General features: G+C 43.9%; 1 protein-coding gene, 1 long non-coding RNA gene and 1 pseudogene across 3 annotated transcripts; all 3 read left to right on the top strand.

Moving 5' to 3' along the window:
- Nucleotides 1–5895: 5895 nt before the first annotated feature.
- LOC136520240 (receptor-like protein kinase HERK 1) lies at nt 5896–9899 on the top strand. 2 transcript variants are annotated; one of them, XM_066513694.1, is made up of 3 exons: nt 5896–6172; nt 6368–6608; nt 7177–9899. In XM_066513694.1, the coding sequence occupies exon 3, from the start codon at nt 7186–7188 to the stop codon at nt 9703–9705; it is 2520 nt and encodes an 839-aa protein (XP_066369791.1). In that variant the 5' UTR covers nt 5896–6172; nt 6368–6608; nt 7177–7185; the 3' UTR covers nt 9706–9899. The 2 variants fall into 2 exon arrangements, with proteins under 2 accessions (XP_066369791.1, XP_066369792.1); XM_066513695.1 differs by lacking the exon at nt 6368–6608.
- Nucleotides 9900–10485: 586 nt separating this feature from the next.
- On the top strand, nt 10486–11302 carry LOC136520245 (uncharacterized). The gene is made up of 3 exons (XR_010775194.1): nt 10486–10570; nt 10675–10860; nt 11068–11302. It is a non-coding gene; the product is annotated as an uncharacterized lncRNA (long non-coding RNA).
- A 513-nt stretch (nt 11303–11815) lies between these two features.
- Nucleotides 11816–15449, top strand: LOC136520244 (GDSL esterase/lipase At5g55050-like; annotated as a pseudogene).
- The last annotated feature ends 1596 nt before the right edge of the window (nt 15450–17045 follow it).

Genomic DNA, 17045 nt, shown 5'->3' with positions numbered 1-17045 from the left:
AGGCTCGCTATCTATACTAAAACCACCACCACAACTATATTCACAATGTTTGTAGCCCTATTGCTAGCCATGTTCACAATGTTTCTAGCTCAAAAATCTATTCCCCTTCTGTTGCCTTGCCTGTATATACTGTAACCTACTACATTCACAATGTTCCAAGCCCTGTTGCTATATGAATGGGATTAAGATATAAGGCGAAATGCAAGGGAATGTATGAATTACATTGGCTTTGACTACTCCATGGATGTCTGTTGGCTGATTGGCCATGAAATGAATTACATGAATCTTCTTGTATAGTTAATTAACAAGTCATTAACATGGTTATTTTTCTTAAGAATGTTGCTAACATACAAAGGTAGCTATGCTGCAATTGACCTCCAAGTTTCTCTTTTTATTATCTCTGGTTCTGTGATGATCTTCTATGTCAGATGTACTTCTGTAGTCTTATTTTAAATGCATTAGTCATTACAGAATATGTAAAACCCAGCCACTTTACAAATTTTCATGATATTGGTTTACAACATAGCACCCCGGCCCTCTTACAAAACAGTACTAATCTCTGTAAACTCAACCATCTAGCATATATATATGCAGTTCTTTACATGTGCACTAACTTACAAGCTGACATCAAAGTTGCTCTAGGACCTTTTACTACCAGGATGAAATAATTGGAGAAAGCAATCTACGCAGCTAACCCTGTCCTCTATTCAAGCTTTAAGTACAATATAGTCTCACAATTGCGGAGCAAGAGATGAGAGTGCATATTTTGCTTCATAGTAAAAATTTCTTTCGGCCATTCTCGGTGATCCCTGGCTGGCCAGCGGAGCCTACCGCCATGGAGATCTCGGAGAAGATTAGGTCCTGCAAAAGGAGGCATCGTGGCTGGTAATTCATTCTGAGCTTCAAACATTTACAACGCAATTTCAGTTGTCATAAGTTGTAAGGATGGGAGTAATCAATGTATGCCACATCAATATATGTTTGATTGAAATGAAGCTCCATACTTTGATACATTTGCTAGCTTCAATATTGAAAGAAAAGGTGTCAACTATCAAGTACTCAGCTCTATTTTTTCTGTTATTATCAATTATGTTGTCATTATACTGCATATCCAAGAGTTGCTGGTTTTAATCATGTAATATCCAATTTTTTAAATTATCCAAAATTCCCATGAAAGAAATCATTCCAGTGATACATCCAAAGCTCATTGTAACTATGACCATTATTTTTCTGCACATGACACTCTAGCTTGCAGTGAAAGAGTTGCAGATGATTAATACCTTCAAAGCACAACACGAGACGCTTCTATACATCATGAGCTGTTGTCAAGTAATCAATAACTTGCTTCTCAGCATATCAATGTCAAATGATCGAACATTATCTGGGGCTGTTGAATTCCTTCCTATTCTTATCTATATTACTATCAAGGCAAGGGCAATCCTCAGCTGCACTCAAATCTGAAGAATTATCTGACAAACCTCATTTCACCAAAGATGTTTATAATAGATGTCAACTCTCGCTCACTATCGATGGAGTAATCGAGTTTCAAAAACATATGAAATCGGCAAGACTAGCTACTCAAATATCTGTTGCTAGCCCAAGTACCTCACACAATCATATGCTTCTCAACTCCTACTTTTTGTGGAATTACATGTACTTTATTAATTTGCAGAGATGCTTTCCATCAGTCTTAAAAAGGTTATCATCATGTAAAGTACCTAACAGGCTAGGAGCCCAAGCAGTGAGTTCATGTCCATTCAAAACAAATCAAAACAGAGAAAAATGAGTCATATCATTGAAAAAAAACGTGTTTTACTTGAGCAATTTAAATGCAGTCATGTTTGGCTCTGCTCAAAGCTTTGAATTTAAACTCAAACAACATATAATATTTGCTTTATATACTATTTCAGACATTCTCTTCCATTGCAACATCTTTGACTTTGAACTATAAGGCAGGCAAAAAAAAATGCAAGTCTACTATATCTCCATCTTTGTTCTGCTATATTTTGTGCTGATTGCTAAAGCTCTCCACATAACTTTCTCAACTCATCGACTTCTCGTAATTTGGATTTTAGCTGTGCTACTATCTCCTTCTGTAAATGATTTGGCTAATCTGTGTAGTTAAATTTTTTACTTTGTTTTAAAAGCTTCAGATCTTAATACAGTGCTAGAGTGTGAATCTTAGACAACACTGCCACTGCTGTAGTTTTGATTGCGGTGAATGTGTGGATTGTCATCTCGAAAACAATTTCTATCTTTCTTTGAAATTATGACTCAAAGGTAATAATTCTACGCCTTGTATTTTTATTTCAGATTTAAATAAATATCAACTTCAGACTTCAGACAAAAAGGACTATGTGAAAGGTATGCACTAAAACATTTGCTCACGCTTATATGCTCTTTGATATATGTGACTGATTATACCTAATACTAATCAATTCTTAATTTCACAATGATGGGTGTGTCGTGCATAGTTCTTAATTGAAAAAAATGAGACTCCAGCTATTATCCTCTGCAATGGCAACGATCAACATCAACTCCACTGATCTGTATAATTATATTGTACTACTGCTATTTATTCTCCACAGAAGCTAAGTAATACTAATTGCAATATAATTATTAGCTTCATGATGCAAGCACCACACGGGACCGCGCGGCAAGGCCGCGCGGCTTTCTAGTGTTCCATTATTCCAACTAACGAAAACGGCCGTACCGACTCATATTTAAAACAACAACCACAATAAAAATTGCAGGAAAAAGACAAACGGACATTGATTAATTTCTTCATTCATTTTTATTCAGTTGTCTATGTGTTTTACAATTTGAGAATTTGAGTTTCGGCGTTGACGAAAAGCACTTTTGAAGAATAACTAGGCTGTCAAGGAAACCTTTCCAGAATGTCCACACTTCCGTGTCCACCAATCCCATAGTATTCTCGTGTAAATGAAATGAAAAAGATACTAAAGCCTCTGAAACAATACTACAAGCTCTGAGAAAAAAAAACTACAAATGACTTTGACCAGCCGTTCTTCTAAAATCTAAAATATATAAAAAGAGAAAGAAACACAGCGAGACGTGCACAGCACACATATTGCTAGTTGACCCTTGTTTAGTTAGGCCGAATTTGGCGTCGCCAAATTTCCTATAGCGCACTGTAGCATTTCGTTTGTATTTGGTAATAATTATCCAATCATTAACTAATTAGGCTCAAAACGTTCGTCTCGCAAAGTACAACCAAACTGTGCAATTAGTTTTTGATTTCGTCAATATTTAGTACTCTATGCATGTACCATAAGTTTAATGTGGCGAGGAATCTTCTTTTTACATAGTGCCAAAGTTTAGATTTTGGATACTAAACACACCCTATGGATGTGTGGATAGGGCAGCGTACGTAGCCACATGAGCCGATTTTTTTTTGAGAGAAGTGCAAATTTTAACTTTATTCAACAACATACCCTATTTTCCTTACAAAAGAAGTTATTTTTTCTTGGAAGAAACCAAAGACTTCAATCACTTCTTGGGAGCTGGAAACTGGAATAGATATGATTCATTAGTCATTACCCAGGGTTTGCACGAAATGATAGCCCTGTCACCGTACTAGTAATTCATTATTATAGGCCTTTTGGACATGGTTTAGGTTTCTTAAAAATGGTGAAGCGAAGAGAAGCCACATTTCATAACTTCGATTTCTGATTAGAAAACGGTTTTGGCTTCACTATTTTTATTTCTATTTTAGCTTCAGAACCATTTTTGTTTGGGGCTTTTATGTTCTTGCCCTTACTTTGATGTGCAATTGTGATTTTATCATCGTTTTTCTAACTTTGTGATTTTGCACTTAACTGTTCATAAGTCAACACGATTTTGCCCCTGGTCAATGAAAAAGACAGGGGCAAATTCGCGTTGACCAGGGCCTTGTTTAGATTGCAAGAGTTAGAAAAATTTGGCATTGTAGCACTTTCGTTTGTATTTGACGATTATTGTCCAATCATGGACTAACTAGGCTCAAAAGATTCGTCTCGTAATTTACAATCAAACTATGTAATTAGTTATTTTTTTATCTATATTTACTGCTGCATGCATGTGTCCCTAGATTCGATGTGATGGAGAGAGAGTGAAAAAACTTGAAACTTTGAAGCAATCTAAACAAGGCCCAGGAGCAAAATCGCGTTGACTTATGAACAGTTAAGGATAAAATCACAAAGTTAGAAAAACAAAGGTAAAATTACAATTGCACATCTGTGTAAGGGGCAAGAACACAATTTTTCTTTTTGTTTTAACCTTAGCTTCAGAAGTCGTCGTAGTATAATGGTATGCACTAATTAAGAAAGGTTTTTAATTAAGTTCGTGGAAAACTATAATAAAATCCTTGTCAAAGTGGTATACCTGCAAGGGGTGCGGCTCGAACCTCTCTCAAACACGATCCGCTCCTGAAATCTGCGGATGGGTCAGAGTCGGACCGAACCTAAATAATAGAGGGGCAGATAGGGTCGTGACCCGGTGAACCTAGGATCGAGCCGAACCTTCACGTCACTGCCTCCGACCTCCGCCGCCTCCGTTCTCAAGTCCGTGCTGCCACCACACTCGTCCGAGTTCCTGGGCATCGCCATTCGCCGACGGGGACGGGGACGGCGGCGGCCAGCAGGGCCTGTTCCCGTAGTCTGGCACGGCGGCCGATGTCGTCGTCAGGGTGCTCGACACGGGCACCTGGCCTGAGAGCAAGAGCTACGACGACGCGCGGGCCTCGCCGAGGTGCCCTCGTGGTGGAAGGGCGAGTGCGAGGCCGGCTTCGACGCCTCCTCCGCCGGCAACCGCAAGCTCGTCGGCGCCAGGTTCTTCATCAAGGGCTACGAGGCCGCGATGGGGCCCATGGACACCGACCGGGAGTGCAGCTCCCCGCGCGACGACGACGGGCACGGCACGCACACCAGCTCCACGGCCGCCGGCGCCGCCGTCCCCGGCACCAGCCTGATCGGGTTCGCCATCGGCGCAGCGTGGCATGGCCGACTGCGAAGATGGATGCGGAAGCGTAACATCAGGTGCGAACCTCGGAGCACCACGGATCGTAACATCAGCAGGGAAAAGAGGGGCGGGTCAACCCTGACCCTCGTTTAAACGTAAGCGGAGCGCAGGTTCGGATGTAGGGGCGCTCCGATCCGCCCCCTTGCAGCTTGACAATGAGGACCTTAGTAATATATAAAATATAAGTCTAAAATTGAATTATAAGAGAAAATAAATCTAAAATTTAGTACTACCTCTGTTCCAAAAAAATACAATTCTAACACAGTATCACGTTTTACTACCTTAAATTTGACCAATTATAGATAAAAAATTATCCATGTTTATGATACCAAATAAGTGTGAATATCCAGATTAATTACGAAATGTATTTTTATAATAAATTAATTTAAAACCATAAATGTGAATATTGTTCGCTACAAACTTAGTCTAACGTGAATTACTTTTTGAGATAGTAACTCATAATTGCATTCTTTTTAGCATGGATGTATTACCGTTCAGTTCATTTTTCAATTAATTCAGCACCCAGTGTCCAGTTTGTCGGGCTCTGCGGCGAGTTGACACGAGAAGCCCAAAGTTTTCCAAGGACACGCAGCCTGTTCTTTTCACCGCGGCTCGTCGATGGTAAATTTTTGGTCGGAATAATATTTTTCTCTCACATAAATCAGTCAATAATATTTCTTTATGAATCAGCAACAATACGAACCAACCAACCAACCAGGCCGATGATAATCAAGTTCGGACAATAGTTAATAAAAAAATATAAATAAAACCCTAATTTTGTGTAATAAAGCCTAATTACGCGGGGTGGGCCTAATAAATAACGGCAAAACAAAGCAAGGCCATGATCCAGTACAAAACTCCTGCTCGCTCGCTTTCTCTCTCCACACTAATCTCCTCCTCCCTCCCTCTCCATCATCTCTCTCCTCTCCCCTCTCCCCTCTCCCCCACAGACCACGCCACCATTTCTGGCGCCGCATCATCGGCGACTTCATCACCGGCGCCAAGACACATCAAGACAGTGCCTTCTACTCCCGCCTCCGCATTCTTGCCTCAGGGAGTGTGCTCCTGTTCTTGGCCGCCATCCTGGTGCTGGACAACTGACACGGCCGGAGAGATCCGCCCGGACTCGGATCCGTTTCTTCTCCTGCTGGTGGTAAGTGAACCTAGCTTCCTTGTTCCGGTTGATTCGATCTAGGAGCTCGAGTTGTTCTTGGGGGCATTTCTTTGCCGTGGCAGTGCGGTCAAATCCAAATCTGTCTCCCTTTGGATTTGTTTGCTGCGGAGTGCGGAAGTGCGGAGAGTGATGCGCTGCTAGCTCTTAATCTCTCTCTTCTTTCTCTCTCTTCAGATGCTGATGCGGACTCTCGTAGAGAGCTGAGGTAGCCTTGCTGAGGTAGCTCTTAATCCCTGCGCCGCCTGCATCCGAGCCGAGATCTCCTCCGCGCACCCCGGCATTCTCTCTCTCGGTGGTTCTCCCGTGCCCCTAGCCCGCGCTCAGACTGTTTCTGGTGCAGACGGCTGGGCCACCCTACGCCAGGCGGCCAGGTCTCCATCTTCGGAACCTTCGCATTTGACGATCACCCGCCTAGGTACGCCCACCCCATCGGTTCCGTTCCTGCCTCCCGAACCCAAGCTCTTTGTGTTCGGGTCTGATTGATCCAGTCACAAGTCCAGTATACATGTATTATGCCTACAAACTACGATTTTTTTTTTTTTTTTGGCAAAAAAATGCCTTTTGCTGGGTCCGCCCCTTCTGCGGAAGTGCGGAGAGTGCTGCGCTGCTAGCTCTTAATCTCTCCACCGTACCTCTTCTAGCTTCTTCGCTTTCTGCCATGGGCGCTAGGCAAGATCGATCTAGCCAAGCTGCCGATGCGGTTTGTTTTCCAGAAGTTTTGGGGGATTCAGCTCGAATTTAATGTCCCGAATTTATTTTTTAAGATCCATGACCCCAAGTGATGAGCAACTCGGCATGTTCTTGTTCTTGCCTAGTAGTAGCTCGCAGCCATACCAATTGTTTTGTTTCCCCTTTTTCTCGAGATGGGATTACAGTTTTGCATTGACAGCTGCACCAATTGTTTTGTTTCCCCTTTTTCTCGAGATGGGATTATAGTTTTGCATGCATGGCATCTGAACATTGTGAACATACTTTTTACTCAGGTCAACATCATGATGGCTACTTTGGGGAGGACGAAGTGGCAAGCTGTAACAACCTTCATCGTGCTATGCATCTTGTCATCCATTTGCATCTGCAAAGCGCAATTCACGCCTGCGGACAGCTACCTTGTTGACTGTGGGTCCTCCAAGAGCACAATGGTTGGCCGGAGGACCTTCTCAGCGGATGGCGCATCTCCGGTGAAGGTGTCCACCTCCCAGGATATACTCGCAGGCACCTCAGCAAATGGGGTGGCCTCTTTTGATAACTCGGCGCTGTACCAGACTGCCCGAATCTTCACCGGGCCGTCATCCTACACTTTCCCTATCCAGAAGCAGGGCCGGCATTTCGTTCGGTTCTACTTCTTCCCCTTCACCTACCAGAGCTATGATCTTTCACTTGCCAAATTTACTGTGTCCACCCAAGATGTTCTCCTGCTTAGTGACTTCCAGCAACCAGACAAGACCGCACCCTTGTTCAAGGAGTACTCCCTGAATATCACCCGCGACACGCTCGTGATTTCCTTCAAGCCATCAAATGGAATTGCATTTGTCAATGCAATTGAGGTGGTCTCTGTCCCAGATGATCTCATCGCTGATAATGCACAAATGGTCGACCCTGTCCAGCAGTACACTGGTTTGTCGACACAGCCACTGGAGACAGTGTATCGGGTTAACATGGGTGGTCCGAAGGTCACTCCTGACAATGATACCCTCTCGAGGACCTGGGTGACTGATGGAAAGTACTTGTTGAACCCAGCTGTGACCAAAAATGTTTATGGCAAGGATGTCAACTATAAGAAGGGTGGAGCAACTCAGCTGACAGCCCCTGATATTGTCTATGCTACAGCTACAGAGTTGGCAGCAGCGAATACATCAAATGCTGTTTTCAACATGACATGGCAGTTTGATGTGGATGCTGGCTTCAGCTATTTGGTAAGGTTTCACTTCTGTGATATTGTCAGTAAGGCACTTAACCAGCTCTACTTCAGTGCATATATTGGAGGCTTTTCTGCGCAGAGTAATATTGATCTCTCAACATTGTCTGATAGTCAGTTGGCTACACCTGTCTATATAGATGTGGTTCTCTCATCAAATGATGCATCCAGCAAACTTGGCATCAGCATTGGCCCATCGACCTTGAGCAATGTATTGCCTGACGGGATTCTGAATGGGCTTGAGGTTATGAAGATAAGTACCGGAGGTTCTGCTTTCACTGTTGGGTCTGGCAGTGGAAACAAAAATTGGGGTGTGATTCTTGGTGCAGCCCTAGGAGGTTTTGGACTGTTTATAATTGTTGTTGTTCTTGTGCTTCTCTGCCGGAGGAAAAAGACTCTGGAAAAGCAGCATTCGAAGACTTGGATGCCTTTCTCTATCAATGGGCTCACCTCTCTCAGCACAGGAAGCAGGACGTCTTATGGTACTACTCTCACATCAGGGCTGAATGGAAGCTATGGATACCGCTTTGCCTTCAGTGTCCTCCAAGAAGCAACGAACAATTTTGATGAGAACTGGGTCATTGGAGTTGGAGGCTTTGGAAAGGTCTACAAGGGAGTGATGAGGGATGAGACCAAGGTTGCAGTGAAGCGTGGAAACCCAAAGTCTCAGCAAGGTCTCAACGAGTTCCGTACAGAGATTGAGCTCCTCTCACGTCTGCGCCACCGCCATTTGGTGTCTCTGATTGGGTACTGTGATGAAAGGAACGAAATGATCTTGGTCTATGAGTATATGGAGAAAGGCACTCTCAAGAGCCATCTCTATGGCTCCGATAACCCCTCACTCGATTGGAAGCAGAGGCTGGAGGTTTGCATTGGAGCAGCAAGGGGGTTGCACTATCTTCACACTGGATCTGCAAAGGCCATTATCCATCGTGATGTCAAGTCCGCAAACATCTTGCTTGATGAGAACCTCCTTGCGAAGGTTGCTGACTTTGGGCTATCAAAGACTGGGCCTGAGCTTGACCAAACTCATGTCAGCACTGCGGTGAAGGGCAGCTTCGGGTATCTTGATCCTGAATATTTCCGGAGGCAGCAGCTGACTGAGAAGTCAGATGTCTACTCTTTTGGTGTTGTTTTGCTTGAGGTTCTTTGTGCAAGGCCAGTGATTGACCCTACACTTCCTAGGGAGATGGTGAACCTGGCCGAGTGGGGAATGAAGTGGCAGAAGAGAGGAGAGTTGCATCAGATCATCGACCAGAGAATCTCTGGCACCATCAGGCCAGATTCTCTGAGGAAGTTTGGCGAAACAGTGGAGAAGTGCCTGGCAGACTATGGTGTGGAACGGCCATCAATGGGAGACGTCCTGTGGAACCTGGAGTACGTTCTGCAGCTTCAGGATGCTGATTCCACAGTCTCGGATGTGAACAGCATGAACCGTATTGTGGAACTCCCATCACAGGTTCAGAACGTCGGCACCCTTGAGAGCATCAGCGTGACAATGGCAGAAGCTGGAGCGTCAAACGAGCCTGATCATGACCTCTCTGATGTGTCGATGAGCCGAGTCTTCTCTCAGCTGATCAAAGCCGAGGGAAGGTAAATGTGCATGACACAGCCTGTAGGGGTACTGAGGAAGCCTTCAAGTAATCTCTTGTTGAAGTTTACTTGAGAGATCATGTGTAATTGTTCTTCTACTTCTTCTTTTCCTCTACAAATGTACTGAACTAAGGTTTCGAGTTACAGTTTTAGCCATTGTGAGCCTGTGCGGCCACAAATCTAGGCTGTTACTGCTTACTGGTGAAGTGTTGGACGTGTGAAACTTCGTACTGCCGTAGCCATGTATATCCGTGCGTTGATTGACAGTCTGGGTGGCCTTCGGCCTGGCTGGGTGTGCTTGGGAATCATACATCTGAAACAGAAGATAGTCAAACAAGTATATTACGCAGTATGTTTTTCCCCATTCAGCTAGACTAGAAGCCTAGAAATACTGGAGGGCTGAACACTACTCCGTATTAGGCAATGCTGAGTGCAATACCTAATACACTCAGCAAGTTGTCTTTTGTCTGTCTTCTCATTAATAATGACTGTGGTCTAGAATTTCCATATACTTGCTATGTTAGGGCACCACATTAACTACCATGCATAAGCGATCAATGTACAGAGTCATTTTTTTTTTGTGGTAGAAATTTTCTACACAAGGTGCTGCATGCAAGCATTGTGCCACATTCAACTTATTTTGTATGTTCTTCACATGAGGTGTATGCCAAACACACTGTTCATTGCATCCGTGGCCCTACCAAGCATATCAACACACTGTGATTTATCTAGTAAAATCTGATTAACAACTTTGCTTAATATTTTCAACCTTTTCATGTAATAGTTGATGTTGCTGGGAAACTCAGGTGTTGGGAAAAGCTGCATTGTTCTTCGCTTTTGCTCATGGTTAGTTTGATCCTACATCCAAGGTGATTTACTGTTTTGATGAGATCGAGCCATGAGCCCATGAATGAAACTTTATTTTCGGTTGCAGCATTTCCATTCCCCAACTTATCTTCTCAAATGGTTACAGGTTACTGTTGGTGCATCTTTTTTTATCACAAACATTGGCATTGGAAGACTCAACAATAGTGAAGTTTGAAATTTGGGATACTGCTGGTCAAGAGATAATTTGGTGATGTAGAGTGGTGGAACCAGCAACTTTGATTAAGGGGGTCGAACAAATATCATGATTCCTCTAAGTGTGATAAATATATATGTAAGTGTATGTTTCAACAACATTTTCAATGTTTTTATATTTGTAGTTAATATTTATAACAAAAACACAATATTATGATACAAAATAACTAAATTAATGCCTTAATTTGCTATAAATTGCAATGTTTATAGGGGTATTAAAAAAGATTTTCTACCGCCACTGAGACCAGTGCTTGTTTGGGAAAACTAATATTTACTAACTTTGCAGCACGTAGTCAGAAGATTTCTGATAGTATCCTATGCAAGCTTGATCCATCTTTTCACTTTACTACAGAGGAGCTGCTGCTGCAATTGTTGTCTACAATATAACTAGTCCGGAATAATTTAGCAAAGCACAGTATTAGGTAAAGGTAAACTATCAGCAACCCTCTACTCTTCTGAGTTCTTATGCTTGGTTTTCTCCCCACTCCCTATCTCTAGTCTTCTGAGTTCTTATGCTTGGTTTTCTCCCCATTCCCTATCGGTCTGTGCATCTGCTTGAAACTCTGATGTAATAACTAATAAGGTACCAAAAACACTAGTGCGGATTAGAAATTGATATTCAACTGACTATACCTGAGTAACATTAGAACTTAGAAGAGATCATGAACCTTAATATCTATTTATCTGTAGCAGTCGATTCGGTGTTTACATTGAATGGTCTGAAATTCTATTTACTGGGTTTTTTTCACTTTTATTATTACTGGGCTGGGCTGGACTGGGCCACAGGGGTATGCTGTGGGCCTGTGGATAAGCCCAAGCACCGAAACGACGCGGCGGTCGTCTGCAGGCGGAGCCCAAAGTCTCCCGCGTCTCCTCGTTGCGTGCCGAGACGAAGACATGTATGTGATTATTAAATTGTGGCGCTGTCACCTCCCCAGATTCACATTTACCTACGACGGCGCTGTTATGCGGCACCATTTTAGCAGTACTTTTCAACGAACGAATAATATTTTTTTATAATATTTTAATATAAACATTAACATAAGTTAAATTTAAGCGAAACGAACAGGACAAAGAGAGTGGGTGACGTTTGGTTTGGTGCAACAACTGGTTTTATTAATAAGTTACTGTTTTGTGAAATTTCAATTCGTACATCGTGGATCTTATAAGCCTACACAAGCAAAGCAAGCATTATATATAAACATTTGGAGAACAATCTTATGGTTGTGACTAGTGGACAAAGTCTGACATATATATGCTTGTCATTACATTTAATACGGGGTAGTAGTAGCATACGCATAGTTGCGTAATGCTGACGCAAAATTTGTGTAACGGAAATTGTCGAAGTCGCGTTGGCGATCGGCTCACCGATGACAGCCCAGTTTCATTCCGTTGCGTCGCTTTGAGGGAAATCTGATCAGTAATATATATACTCACAAGTAGTAGTAGTACGATTGAGTGGTCATCCGATCCTCGTATTAATTATGAGCACGATTACGTGCGTGCCTTGCACAACGAGTGTACCTCCGTATTACCTGGTCCTTCGCCTTCGCCAAACAAAAATCAACTTAATTTGTCCGACTCACAAAGTCAACGGCAAGTAAGCAAGCAAGCAGTAGCATCAAAGCTTGTATATTTTTCGTATATATAGAAAGCGGTGGGCTCGCAGTTGCAAGCTGCAGCCTGCAAGGAGGTAGGCCGGCAACGACGATGGAGCGGCGTCTTCTGCTGTGCCTTGTGATATCTATGCAGGTAGTGCTCATGGGCACCGTCGTCGCCGCCGGCGGTCGGCCACCGGCGATGTACGTGTTCGGGTCCTCGATACTGGACGTCGGCAACAAGCCAACAACAACTACCTGCTGGGGCCGGCCGTCGACCGGGCCAACCATCCCTACAACGGCGTCGACTTCCCGGGCTCCATCCCCACCGGGAGGTTCAGCAACGGCTACAACATCGCCGACTACGTCGGTCCGTGTTTCGTTTCCCAGATACTGAATGTGTTTATTTGCGTAAAAATGCATATGGACAGCATGCTAAAATTTATCGGTCCATCATGGGCTTGTATTGTTTGTTCTGGTGCTGCAGCGAAGAACATGGGATTTGCATGTAGCCCTCCTGCCTATCTGTCCCTGGCACCGGCGACGAGCTCCGGCGGCCCTCTGGTGCAGGCCGCTCTCACCAATGGAGTCAACTATGCTTCCGGAGGAGCTGGGATCCTTGACTCCACTGTAAGCAAGTAGAGTACCTAACACACGCATGTATGTGATCGATCGGCATGTGTGGTGATCGTGGCATGAGACAATGGAGTATATATACATGCGTGTGCATGCAGAACGCCGGAAACACCATCCCGTTGTCGAAGCAGGTGCAGTACTTCGGCGCCACCAAGGCTAAGATGGCCGCCGCAGTGGGCTCCCATGCGGTGAACGCGCTGCTCTCTAGGTCCGTCTTCCTCCTCGGCATCGGCAACAACGACATGTATGTCTTCGCGGCCGTGGAGCTGCTGGCGCGGAATAGGTCAGCTGCGGACCAGCGCAGGGACGCCGCCGTGCTCTATGCCAACCTCCTCTCCAACTACTCCGCCACCGTAACGGTACACAGCTAGCTAGCACTGGCCTAATCATGCACATTTTTTTTAAGGAACCCCATCGTCATGCACGCCACTATGTCTAGACTCTATAGAACACACAATTTTGGTCAATTACAGTGCTATACACATGATGTATGTATGTAGGAATTGTACTCGATGGGCGCCAGGAAGTCGGCCATCGTCAACGTCTGGCTAGTCGGCTGCGTGCCAGCGGTGCGGGCGTTGAGCCCGGTGGGCGCATGCTCGGACACGCTCAACCAGCTCGCCGCCACTACCGGACTGCTTGAATTTGCCGAGTGCCTGAAACACTCGGCAAACCACCTAAAACACTCGGCAAATGGTTCGCCGAGTGTAACACTCGGCGAACAGCACTCGCCAAAAAAAGTGACGGCAAAGCCAACTTTGCCGAGTGTTTTTTATCGGACATTCGGCAAAGCCTTTGCCGAGTGCCCGACACTCGGCAAAGTTGAAACCGAAAAAAACCCGAAAAAATGGGAATTTTTACCCAAAAAAAATGGATTTTTTTTTATCGATGGAGGCCCCCACCGGCCAGCGCCTACCCATCTAGGGCATTTTTCGCGTGAATTTCATGGCTACGCGACCGACGCGATTCGAACCCGAGACCTCTCGCTGTGCACGTACCTCCTCTACCACTACACCACACTCTCACTTGTGTCTGGATTCCGTTTTAGTTCCCAATATATTATACTAAACCGAGTGTAAATTGCATGTTTAAGGCCCTAAACGAATTCAAATAAAAAAGTTGTAAACTACAAAGTTTTATAACTTTTTGAGATCTACACTTTTAGTTTAGGAAGTTTTTCCATCCGAGGTCGTTTACAAAATTTGAATTTTAAAATTTTGAAATTCAAACACAGTTTTGCATGACAAGATGTTTTCAAATCAAAAAGTTGTAAACTACAAAGTTTCATAACTTTTCGAGATCTACACTTTTAGTTTAGGAAGTTTTTCCATCCGAGGTCGTTTACAAAATTTGAATTTTAAAATTTTGAAATTCAAACACAGTTTTGCATGACAAGATGTTTTCAAATCAAAAAGTTGTCAACTACAATGTTTCATAACTTTTCGAGATCTACAGAGTTTATTTTGGTTGTTTTTTCATCCGAGGTCATTTGAAAAGTTCGAATTTTAAAATTTTAAAATTCAAACGCAGTTTTGCATGACAAGATGTTTTCAAATCAAAAAGTTGTCAATTACAAAGTTTCATAACCTTTTGAGATCTACAAAGTTTATTTTGGTTGTTTTGTCATCTGTTCATCCGACATAGTCGTTCTAACATTGTTCACAAATCTTATATATCTCTCTTGTAGTTTCATAAACTACAAGAGAGAGATGTTAGATTTATGAACAAATTTATTTTCACTTTGTCGTATGAAGAAAAGATCAAAACAAACATTGTACATCTTGATGAGTTATACAACTTTGTAGTTGAAAACTTTTTCATTTGAATTAATTTACTGCTTCAAAATATGCTTTGAAATTTTCTTTGCCGAGTGTAAAAAAAAAAAACACTCGGCAAAGAAGCTCTTTGCCGAGTGTAAAAAAAAAACACTCGGCGAAGAAGCTCTTTACCGAGTGTAAAAAAAAACACTCGGCAAAGAGCCTCTTTACCGAGTGTTAAAAAAAACACTCGATAAAGAGCCTCTTTGCCGAGTGCCTAAAAAACAACACTCGACGAACCATCTGGCACTCGGCAACTGGCCGGTCTCCGGTAGTGCGCTGGCTTCGACGACGCTCTCCGGTCCCTGCTCGCCGGCCTCGCGCCCAGGCTGCCGGGCCTCGTCTACTCCCTCGGTGACGCCTTCGGTTTCACGCGGGACGCCGTGGCCGACCCGCGGACGCTCGGGTACACGGACGTCGCCGCCGCGTGCTGCGGGAGCGGGCAGGCGCCGTGCCTGCCCAACTCCACGCTCTGTGCCGACCGCGACCAGCATGTGTTCTGGGACCGCGCGCACCCTTCGCAACGGACCGCTTTTCTCACGGCCCAGGCGTTCTACGATGGGCCGGCTAAGTACACCACTCCCATTAACTTCATGCAACTGGCCCAGTCCAATTAATGAAACCCGTGGAGGGTTCTTTGTTTGCAATTCTTCTAAAAAAATTTCCAAACTTTGTCAGGTCTTTACTCTTAAATAATCCACTACCATTTCATTTCTTCACCCACCGATAGATGGCCAAATGGACCAGGCCCGATGGACCACTATGGGCCTAGCCCGAAAAAGCACGACACTAGAACGGCACGGCACGATGTCCATAGTGCCAGTGCTGGCACGGGCACAATTTAGGGCCGTGCCTAGGCCGAAGGTTCGGCCCATAGTGCCGGTACGGGCACGGCACGGTTAATGAGCCTGCACGATGGTGCCCCGATTATTCTCGACCCTTAATTTTATTTGGAGTAATGTTGTCCATTGGATTGACTTGACCTAGCTATAAAAGCAACTCCCTCCTCATTCTCTCTCATTCTTTCCCTCCTAGCCATCATTTCTTTTTTTTAGAGTTCAAGGGCATAAAGCTCCGGTCTTTCAAATATTATCAAAAGACCAAACAGTTTTACAGCACAGTTTGCTCACAGAGCGTTCAAAACCACTTGTCAGGCGGTGACAACCAACCCGACACTACCAAACAAACAAAAACTGACAGAGTTAAACCACCCCTCCATCATCAAAAACCTTCATTACATCCCAAGAACGTTACAGATCCTTCATCAGGTAAAGCTCGAAAATACCAACAGCCTTGAGCACTTTCTAGGCAACTGAGCACCTTCATCTTGGGCCGCCGAGGTCATGCCTCCGAAGCACTTTGCATTGCGTTTCTGGGAATATCTGGAAGCCAAGTTACCCTCCTTGCCACCGTCTTCAGGTTCTCCAGGAAACCATCCAGCCGCTCCCTCTTGTTCACCAGGCACAGAACTGTCCAGTTCTATAGCAGGCCCAAGATTTTATAGAACAACACCCTCATACTTTTCCATCTAGACTTCTGAAAACAAAGCTCATTCCTGAGTTTCCAAATCGACCACAAAACAGCAGAGGTTATCATGTTAATAACACTATTCTTTTTGTCACTCAACCAAAGCTGCCCTAAACTGACTAAGTCACCACCTACTTGTACCCCTAATATATCAGAGACAACAGTCCAACACCTCCTATCAACAACACAATCAAAAAACAAATGATGGCAGCTTTCATTCTCAACACAGAAAGACACGTTGCATCTTCTACTTTTCTACGCTTTGCTAAATTATTCCTAGTTAAAGTTCTGTTATTAATCAAAAGCCATAAAAACATATGGACTCTTGGAGGAACTTTAATCCTCCATACAGTCGATACATGCACCTGCTTAACACCTCTAAAATTAATGACTTTGTAAAGCGATTGAGAAGAGTAAGTTCCTTTAGAAGTAAACTTCCAGATCATCTCATCTTCCTCATCCGAAAGATGAACTGTTGAAACTAATTGAACTACTTCTAACCATAACTGATAAAGGTCATCACTTACGGTTCTCCTAAAGGTGCATTTCAAAGATGATCCATCCCACAACTCTGCAACTGTCTTACCATGCTCATTAATGATCCGGTAAATAGGCCAAAACTGTATTGCCAAACTGGACGAACCTAGCCAAGTGTCCTCCCAAAACCTAACTTTCCTCCCATTTTC

This window comes from Miscanthus floridulus, chromosome 18 (assembly GCF_019320115.1).
Source record: "Miscanthus floridulus cultivar M001 chromosome 18, ASM1932011v1, whole genome shotgun sequence".
NCBI lineage: Eukaryota > Viridiplantae > Streptophyta > Magnoliopsida > Poales > Poaceae > Miscanthus > Miscanthus floridulus.
The sequence above is the reverse complement of the archived record's forward strand: the minus strand, read 5'-3'. Positions and strand labels throughout refer to the sequence as shown.